This window comes from Cucurbita pepo, chromosome LG13 (assembly GCF_002806865.2).
Source record: "Cucurbita pepo subsp. pepo cultivar mu-cu-16 chromosome LG13, ASM280686v2, whole genome shotgun sequence".
Taxonomy (NCBI): domain Eukaryota; kingdom Viridiplantae; phylum Streptophyta; class Magnoliopsida; order Cucurbitales; family Cucurbitaceae; genus Cucurbita; species Cucurbita pepo.
The window spans coordinates 974,657-984,757 of record NC_036650.1 but is presented as its reverse complement, the minus strand read 5'-3'; the positions used below and the strand labels follow the sequence as shown (position 1 = coordinate 984,757).

General features: G+C 36.1%; 2 protein-coding genes across 2 annotated transcripts in view; one reads left to right on the top strand and one right to left on the bottom strand.

Moving 5' to 3' along the window:
• Window positions 1-2,475: 2,475 nt before the first annotated feature.
• On the bottom strand, window positions 2,476-4,145 carry LOC111808033 (40S ribosomal protein S10-1-like). Its single transcript, XM_023693806.1, has 5 exons — window positions 4,053-4,145; window positions 3,686-3,734; window positions 3,300-3,579; window positions 2,885-3,014; window positions 2,476-2,692 (listed from the first exon to the last, which is right to left on the bottom strand). Exons 1-5 carry the CDS (start codon window positions 4,053-4,055, stop codon window positions 2,615-2,617), a joined length of 540 nt encoding a protein of 179 aa, XP_023549574.1. The 5' UTR covers window positions 4,056-4,145; the 3' UTR covers window positions 2,476-2,614.
• A 1,098-nt stretch (window positions 4,146-5,243) lies between these two features.
• The window catches only part of LOC111809047 (monodehydroascorbate reductase, chloroplastic/mitochondrial), a 6,667-nt gene continuing 1,809 nt past the window's right edge, over window positions 5,244-10,101 (top strand). Inside the window, exons 1-14 of the mRNA XM_023695372.1 lie at window positions 5,244-5,465; window positions 5,543-5,720; window positions 5,814-5,913; window positions 6,048-6,125; window positions 6,347-6,418; window positions 6,912-7,030; window positions 7,152-7,236; window positions 7,360-7,449; window positions 8,251-8,352; window positions 8,454-8,543; window positions 8,977-9,057; window positions 9,607-9,678; window positions 9,782-9,876; window positions 9,982-10,070. Coding sequence (XP_023551140.1) covers window positions 5,456-5,465; window positions 5,543-5,720; window positions 5,814-5,913; window positions 6,048-6,125; window positions 6,347-6,418; window positions 6,912-7,030; window positions 7,152-7,236; window positions 7,360-7,449; window positions 8,251-8,352; window positions 8,454-8,543; window positions 8,977-9,057; window positions 9,607-9,678; window positions 9,782-9,876; window positions 9,982-10,070 — 1,261 coding nt within the window. The 5' untranslated portion in view covers window positions 5,244-5,455. The remainder of the gene's footprint in view (window positions 5,466-5,542; window positions 5,721-5,813; window positions 5,914-6,047; window positions 6,126-6,346; window positions 6,419-6,911; window positions 7,031-7,151; window positions 7,237-7,359; window positions 7,450-8,250; window positions 8,353-8,453; window positions 8,544-8,976; window positions 9,058-9,606; window positions 9,679-9,781; window positions 9,877-9,981; window positions 10,071-10,101) is intronic.

Here is a 10,101-nt window from a genome sequence, read left to right as displayed (position 1 = left end):
GCGATTTTTTCCCCCTTTTAATCGGTTACGTTCATTGACATTGTTGCGGTTCGTTGGGTCAGCTCAGCCCTACTTTAAAGAATTTGTTCGTTTTAAGTTCCCCAACTTTTTTTTTTTTTTTTTCTCGAACATCCTTAAAATGGTTGTTTCTTGTTCTACGTTTTGAATTCAATGGCTTTAACAAATTGTATAATTCTATATCATTTCTTACTTAAAAATGTTAAATTAACTCGAGATTATATATATTTAATAATAAAAGTCGATGTTAAATTATTATAATTTTGAAATTGTAAGTATAAAGAATTATTAAAATTGACGAGTAAACATTATTTATTAGAAGAAAATTGTTATTTCATCTATAATATGTAGGGGGTTCATATGACTTAATAATCAGATCAATTTAGATTATCCAATCAAAACCATAAAAAATGAGTTGGGTTATATATATATATATTTTTTTTGCTTTACATTGAATTTTTCGAAAACTGAACAAAAAAAAAAAAAATTGGTTCGTGAGTTGACATTTTTTTTTGTCGAGTTAATTCGACCAACTCAAAGATAAGGTTGTAATTCAACCCAACTCAACTGAAACTGAATAATCGATGTTAGTGATAAGTTGTAATTTGTTAATTTTTAATACTAAATTTATGAGCTTTTAATTATTAATATAATAATATGTATTGGATTGGATTATCAACTTTATTCGGGTTGTTTGGGTCATCAATCCACCAACCCGCATACATCCAAAGTTTGGTCTATAGTTGTCTTTAAATTAGTAACAAATGTTGTGATTTGTCTCGAAAGCATTAAATTTAGATCATCAATAATTTTGCCATCACTCCCATATTCTAATTGAAAAAATAGATCAACTAAAATTAATAAAAAGTTGGTTGGTTGGATTGATTAGGATTTGATATTAATAAGAGTTTAGTTTAAATTAAGTATAATTTAAAGGTATACAAATTTAGATATTCAAACTTTGTTTTTTGTCAAACTTAATGAATTAGACAAACATGTCTTGTTTTTTAACTCAAACATGTCTTGTTAAGTTAAATCGATTCAACGGTTCGATCAAAACTTCAAGATTCAAGCAGGCATCGTCAATGAAAGTGAAGTAAATTTGAAAAAATGTAAATAATAGTAAAGAAAAGAATATCATACATGTATATTCGTAACAACAATTCATGTTGGATCGATTCAACTCAATCTGTTTATTAGAACTCATTATCCAACTCAGATAAGTTAATAACCAAACACAAACAATGAGATTTGTTAAACACCTCTACAGATTAGTTCGGTCTAAAACTTGAGATTCAAGCCGAATGGTTAATGGAAGTGAAGTATGGAAGGGGAAACTCCCACAAAATCTCAGAGAAAGCAGCACTTGGCCCCCTTATTAGAGATATGGTGGTTGTGTTTCACGGGATGTCTGGCGTTGAGTTTAAAGCCATCCACTCCCTGCCTACATGGTCGAGTCTTTGACAGCCAAACATAACTTTGATCAACCCTCTTTTTTCTAGGTGCATGCATCGGCTCATTCAACAGAACCAATTCACGTGAACAAGAAAGAGATGCATTTCAATCAAGGACAGCTAGGAAAGAAAAGGATGCATTTCTGCTCCAAATGCACCGTACAGTACACAAAGTACATACAGATTCATGGTCGCATTCCTTGGAGCATAACATCAAAGCCCGCAAAAGTAACAAAAGTGCATACACACCATTGTTCCAGGGCTCTTCCCCCCTCCAGTTCATGGAGATGTCAAATTCATTTGAAGAGATTTCACATGGGCTAATCATCCTCTTCCCACAGACATAATACTCGCATGTAATACTCACATGCACCGTACAGTACACAAAGTACATACAGATTCATGGTCGCATTCCTTGGAGCATAACATCAAAGCCCGCAAAAGTAACAAAAGTGCATACACACCATTGTTCCAGGGCTCTTCCCCCCTCCAGTTCATGGAGATGTCAAATTCATTTGAAGAGATTTCACATGGGCTAATCATCCTCTTCCCACAGACATAATACTCGCATGTAATACTCACATGCACCGTACAGTACACAAAGTACATACAGATTCATGGTCGCATTCCTTGGAGCATAACATCAAAGCCCGCAAAAGTAACAAAAGTGCATACACACCATTGTTCCAGGGCTCTTCCCCCCTCCAGTTCATGGAGATGTCAAATTCATTTGAAGAGATTTCACATGGGCTAATCATCCTCTTCCCACAGACATAATACTCGCATGTAATACTCACATGTATGCCAATGCTATTTGATTACTATGGATGAGGCAGGCAGTGAACTAGAATAGGAGAGGGGGCAGAACAAATTGAAAATGAAAATGGATGAGGCAGGCAGTGAACTAGAATGCTTCTGGGATGAGTTGATTAATTCACAATCTAAACGATGGTGAGAACAGAGTTTTGGGAATCAGCAATAGGAGAGGGGGCATCAAAAAGACTTCAGCAATCAAAGATCTGACAATTGATTATAGGCAAACAAAACTGATATGATCTCATGAGTTTAATTTAACATCTTCGATTCAACATGCTTCGAAAATAAAACTAACAAAAACAATCCCATACACCTATGATGTTCCCTCATTCAAGATTTGATGGTGCAGGTGCTCCACCATAGCCACCAGCTCCACGGCCAAAGCCAGGCCTTCCTCCAGGACCCTACAATATTAAAGAACCAATAAACAGCAATTAGAAAGTTATTGACTTTGATACCCCCAACTGGGAGAGTGAACTGTAACTAAGATTCGAAATATCAAGATCAAACAATCTCTTAGTTGGCATAGCAAACAAATCTAACTTAAATAGGAATATCAAGAGTTGGCTAATCCTAGGAGTGGTAAAATAGCTTACTCCAAAAGAAGGTCTGTAATCAGCAGGGGCTCCGCCCTTATCACCAAAATCACCACCAGATCCGCGAGGACCTCCACGGTAGCCATCTCGGTCACCAAATCTTCTTTCCCCATCAAATCTTGATGGGCCACTATTCAAAAGTAAGAGGATAAAAGGATAATCAAAATCAAACTACAAAATGATTCAGAGACCAGCAAAGTGCAGAATCAGTAGACCCGTAATACCAAGGTAAACGGATAAATTTCCAAATCCAATCTAGTCAAAGCAGTAGTAGACCATTTAGAACTAAAATTATCCAACATAAAGTAATGATACAGAGTAAATCAACAAGCTAAAACCAGCACAAAGTTCAGGAAAAACCAATAAGCATAAGTATGGAAATCATCCATCATATGCAAAGCAGCAGAAGATTTACCGTGGGCGGTCTCCAGATGGGCCACCAAAGGGTCGACCAGCTGGCTTGGCTTGCTTCTTCAAGGTAGCCGGGACAATTTCTGAAGGGAGATTCAGGTAAGTCCTCAGAAACTCAATGCCATCGTTCGTGAGGTACCAGTAGTAATGCATCCAGGCAAATGTCTCGCGAACATACTCCTTAGACTTGAAGCTCTGCATCAGCTTTATCACTTGCAAATTTGGCACATCGATTTCTGGGTGCTTGGCTAGATTGTAGTCCTTCTTCGCATAGCAAACTCCCTCTAATATAAAACAGCAACAAACAAAAAATAAACAAACAGACGAAGAGAAAAAGAAGGAAAAAAAACCCTAACCACAACAAACGCACAGGAAAGTAAAATTCACTACCTTGAAATAGGTACTTCGAGATCTCTCGGCGGTTCTTCTCTGAAATGATCTAAAAAGACAACGTTCGGATTGTTTAAACAGATTTACTCCCCGTTGAGAGTCGATTAAAATCATGAACAATAAAATAAAAACACTTCAGAATTCAGAGTTCAGGCCGGTAACACTAATTACATCCAAAGTCCCAAACCCAATCCCAATCGAAAACCAACCAAACGCATTGATGAATGGTGCGAATGAACGAGCCATCAACGAGATTAACAACTAATTACATTTCCTTCAAATCTCACTAACATTTTCCATTGGTTTCTGGTTGAACAAAAGAATAAAGTTGGGTGTTCAATGTACGGGTAAAGGATAAACGACGTACCATTTCGACGGAGTGATCGGCGGCGGCGGCAGGAAGAAGCGGCAGCTAAGAGAGAAACCCTTTCACAATCTTCCTTCACAGCGTAAAGCCCTAAAACTCAGAAACTTTGACTTATAACCCATCCAATGAATAGACAACTTATGGGCTTTCCGGCCCATTGTCTTCTTTCGTACTGGTTACGGGCCACGGCCCAAACATTGAGACTTGTTAACCCCCGTGTTTGGAATTAAAATAAAATATAATTTTATTGACGTCATTCTTTGGATGATTTATATGCCAGTCTTTAGTCTTTTGCCCTAAATTTAGTTATTTCAATCGAATTCTTAAATGTCGAATAAATAATTCCAAAAGAAAAAGGAGTCGAGACTCTTTGAAGACATAGTAAAAAAATGACTAAGACTTCAAAAGAAAAGGAATTGAACCTCAATTAAGGAGAGACATACTTTGTTTGAGGGGAGGTGTTGGATGAAGTCCCACGTCGACGAATTTAGAGAATGATCATTTTGAGGATACCTAAAGCTAAGTTACAAGAGCTTCTACTCAAAGTGGATAATATCACACCATTGTGGAGAGTCGTGTTTATCTAATAGAAAAAATAAATTTTGATTTATTGTTCTAAAAATTAGTATGGTCACGTTTAGTATTTAACTTTACCTATGCGTTTACAAAGAATGACTGGTAACAAAAATATCCNATACCAAAATCTCTAAGAGGTTAGTGACATATATATTTATTTTTTTTATTTTTTTATTTGTTTATATTATATATATATATAAATATATATATATATATATATATATATATATATAAATTAATCATCAATTATTAAATAATATTTGATAAAAGTAAAAAATGAAATAAATGTATTAAAGAAACAAATTTTCGGAAATATATTCTTATNTTTTTTTTTTCTCTTAAAATTTATCTCTTAATAAATTAAATAAATTAAATCTTAAAACTCTTAAAATTTATCTCTTTATATATATATATATATATATATATATATATATATATATATATATAAAAATTAATCATCAATTATTAAATAATATTTGATAAAAGTAAAAAATGAAATAAATGTATTAAAGAAACAAATTTTCGGAAATATATTCTTCTTGGGCCGAGCCCAAATCGGCTCCTCCCTCGCGGGGAAACGACATCGTTTAGGACGCGGCACCCAACGAGCAAATAGGCGAGAGGAGCGAGAATAAAAAATTGTCAGTGGCGCTGCAGAAGTGAAATGGCGGGCGTGTAGCAACCCGTAATGGTGCAGCGATTCAACCCTCAATAGTCACTCGCGACCCTTGGAAGCTCTCTAGAGCCACCATCACTCGCTACTCAATAATTTATTCCACTTTCTTGATTTGATTATATAACCAACGCCGTCTCTCTCACCAATTTCCATGTTTCCAGGTTTGTACTCTTCACTTGTGTGTTTTTCTGATCGATCTTCCATCGCCGATCGCTCTGTTTTGCACGAGCTTTTGCAGTTCGTAGATTGATGATGGCAGCTGCATCGAATTCTGTGTCGCTGAAGCACGGTCTCTCTCTATGGTGTCCGCACTCTGGTTCCTTTTCTAGAGCTCAGCCGAAATCTTCTGTTTCTTTCAGATCTTTCCGGAGAAGCTACGTTGTTGCCTCCTCGGATTTCGCTAACGAGAATAGAGAGTCCGTGTTTTTCATTTCTTTTCTTCCAGATTTTGTTGGATCTTGCGGGGTGGATGGTGAATTTTGTGGTTTTTGCTTTTTTTGTTCTTGTAGGTTTGTGATTGTTGGTGGTGGCAATGCTGCTGGTTATGCGGCTCGTACTTTCGTCGAGCACGGGATGGCGGATGGACGGCTTTGTATAGTAACTAAGGAGGTAATTTGGCTTACAGTTTCGTTCCAGCATAAATTCTTTAATGTAGACAACGAAGGTATCGAATTAGGTTGTTTTCCCCATTTCGAATTGTGAACTTATCGTAAAGTAATTTCTTGGCACTGATTCTATTGCAGGCAGTTGCGCCGTACGAGCGTCCGGCTCTGACAAAAGGTTACTTGTTTCCTCTTGATAAAAAACCAGCTCGCTTGCCTGTAAGATACAATTTCTCTTGGAGATTACAGTTTACATTTGCTTTCAATCTCTTGAACATGATTTGCAATTTCTCTGTTTCTATGTTCTTAGCTTGGTCACTGAGTGAACTCCGGAATTTATTGAGGGCAAAAATCAAACTGAACTCTGCACTTGTTTGCCTTGGATAATTTTAATCTAATCTTAAGTACATTCGATTTTACTTTTAAATTTTTTTTTATAGGGGTTTCATACTTGTGTTGGATCTGGTGGGGAAAGACAAACGCCAGAATGGTACAAGGATAAAGGTATTGAGGTAATTGTCATCATATGTTTTTAACATTTTCGTGTGCAGAACCTTTCACTTATGTATTTTATAGTTTCCGTTAAATTGTAGAGAAACCTCTGGAACGCTAGATTAAGATATTGCTACCAAATCATTATAGCTAATAATATAACTGTTATGAACAATCATTAGGAATGATTTTGTATTATTTTCAAACGTTTAAGGTTGTTCTTGATTTCTATTGCTGCTAGTGTTATGATTCCAAGTATATTATTCTCATGCCAGATATGAAGTAAGGGTCACCATTGAATGATCTGTAGACGTATTTTCTGGAGTTGTATACATGGATTGAGTAAAAGTTACACTTGCATATGATGAGCGTATATGTTATTGTTGATCTGCAATATGAAGTTTTGACTGATCTTCCCCGAATTGCATCTTGCAAATAGATATTTTCATTTCCTTTTTTAAATTGTGGCTCCGAGCTTTGTCCATTGTGTACTCACTTTTGTTTGCCTTTCAGACATTTTATCAAGATCCAGTTACGGGTATTGACATAGAAAACCAAACCCTGAAAACTAATTCGGGAAAACTGCTCAAGTATGGAGCGCTTTTAATAGCAACAGGATGTACAGCCTCGAGGTGCTTCTACTCTTTCCTTTTCAATTACAGTTCTTTAAGAACATGTTGTAATTGATCAGTGCTATTTCACTATAAAAATAGGTATCTAAAAGCTTCATTACCGCTGCTATCTTGTTATCAGATTTCCAGATAGAATTGGGGGTGGGCTACCGGGTGTTCACTACATCCGAGATGTTGCAGATGCAGATTCACTAATTTCCTCATTGGTAATTCACCTTTTTTTCTTGTATTGCACATTCACTTACACACTCCTACCTTGTGTAAATTCTTTTCTCCAGAAGTTACAGTCTACTTTTTGTGACACCAATTGACTTCCATTTCCTTTCCAGGAGAAAGCAAAAAAGGTGGTTATTGTTGGTGGTGGTTACATTGGTATGGAGGTCGCTGCGGCAGCTGTTGGTTGGAAACTTGATACAACAGTATGGACTCCTCTATAGCTTGAATTTTGTTCACTATACTAGCTTGTTTTTGAGAGAAAATTTGGAAGTTATGTGCGCAGTGCACCTAATTTAATCCTCATCTGTTGTTGCACTATTCTTTCATTTGATTGAACTGATATCAGATAGTAAGCACGGACATGTGTTAGACATGGGTACAAACGAACACACTAAGAAATGCATCTGAATTATTTTTCTCCCCTAATTTTTGACATGGCTCAAACACGGTTTGGATACAGCTAGACATAGCTCAATAAAATATTTAACCTAAAAATTAGGGAAAAGAATAGAGGTTTTCTTATAGACTGAATTCTTATATATTGATCAATCCTAAAGTATTAGAATGACATATTCTAGTCATAGGCAATTAAAATTTCTATATCTAATAAAATTCAAATATCGTCAATTGGCTTAACTTTGAATCTTTATAGCGAAGTATATTTTGTTTTTATGTTAAATTTGCATGTTTATCTATATAGAAACATTAATAAATCAATATATATGCATACATTACCGTAGCTATGCGAAGATTTGAAATGTCAAGCACCAATATGATCCTAGAAGTATCTTCTGCATGTCAGTGGAAATGATCACATAATTAACTACGCAAAATTGGGAATAAGATCATGGAACTACATATAGGACTGTGAATGAGTTCTCCCCGATGGGACATATATGTTCATTTTTCTTAGAATTTAATCATCCTTCTCTATTCGGGGATTCAATTTTCAATGCTTTTGATGTCTTCTTTAACTTCTCTCCACTTGGTTTGAAATACTATAGATCATATTTCCCGAGAATCATCTATTGCAACGACTTTTTACTCCTTCGCTGGCCAGGAAATATGAAGAATTTTACCAGGAGAATGGTGTCAAATTCTTAAAGGTTTCTCTCTCTCTCTCTTCTCTCTCTCGGTTATCACCACTACAGCCTAGCAATTTTCAAATAATTTGTTCTATTCATCACTATGTTTAACCATTAATCAGGGGGCCTCCATAAAAAATTTGGAAGCTGGTGCAGATGGTCGGGTCTCTTCTGTTAGACTTGAGGATGGATCCTCCATTGAAGCAGACACGGTATTTATGTTCATTTGATTCTTCTCTTTACTGTCTATTATGAACTTCAAGCGGGGATAGCCTGCCACCATATAGCTATCCTTTCTACAAATCTGAAACTCTAGACCTACCTTCCAGCAAAATGCCAGAGTCAACCTGTTTTCTCATGGTCTAAAAAGACTTTTTCTTTCCTTCTTAGAGAGTCATATATATACGCAATAGCAACTGAAAGTCTAGCTTCAGTGGAAAGATCTCCTCATTATTGGGATTTCTTCCATTGTTCCTTGTAGCCAGTAGGCTAGGGTATTCACCCAAAATACTTGAGTGGTCTTTATCTCTAAATGTCCATGTGTTTGATTAATTCTAAAGGTTCAGTTTTGCAGCTTTTAACAGCACATGTTAATTAGAACTCTGGTGCATCGATATGGTCTTATTTCCATTAATATTTTTTCAGGTAGTAATAGGCATTGGTGCGAAGCCTGCTGTCAGTCCGTTTGAGCAAGTGGGGTTGAATAGCACTGTTGGCGGCATACAGGTAAACTAATGTTATGAAGGAGATTCTTCATTCTTTATACTCGTCCCAATTCCTAAAGGAATGACACCTTTCTGTAATCTTAGCATATTGATATTGTACTGCGGTAATAATTATTTATAGTTAATCAAGATGTAGTTTAATTAGTTTCACATGCCTTATTTATCTTCAAAATAACTTAAGAATCTAGGTTTTGGAACAATATCGTCCGAACATATCATCCAAACTTTTGTACTGAATTGAAAGTTACATCCTATGCTTATTTCGTTAGGGTTGGGATAACTATTTTCTCCCTAGGTAAGAGATACTTCCGTTTACATGTCTCTCGCTGGGCCATTAGGGACGGGTCAGGGATATCACTTTGGTTTGTGCATCATATTTAGCTTTATTCTTTGTGTATTCTTGTGTGAGGTTATGTAAACTTTTTGGAACTTAATTGCGGATAATGCTTCCCTTAAATTGTCAATCATAAATTGTTTCATGAACACGAAAATATCCTAGGAAATGATTTCTTTTCATGTAAAAAGAAGCTAAGATACGTTTTGGACCTAGGTTGATGGCCTGTTCAGAACTAAGATACCAGGAATTTTTGCAGTTGGAGATGTGGCAGCATTCCCGTTAAAGGTTGTTTTTCTCTCTTTTTTCTTTGTCTTCTTCTTCCTCTTGAGTGCCTTTATTCTTCAATCTCCTTTTCAACTAGATAATGACTGTGATTCAAATAAAACAGCTGTATGATCGTGTAACTCGGGTCGAACATGTGGATCATGCTCGTCGATCGGCTCAGCATTGTGTCAAATCCTTACTAACTGCTCATACTCAAATGTAAATTGGACAATTTTATTTGAAACTATCATTTGATCTTAAACTGAGTTTCTTTATTCACTAGTCATTCAATAGCGTACTCATCCTTCACACTATCTTAAACAGATACGATTATCTTCCATATTTCTACTCAAGGGTGTTTGAATACGAAGGGAGCCCTAGGAAAATATGGTGGCAATTTTTTGGGGATAATGGTATGATGCTCCCCCCCCCCCCCCCCCCCCG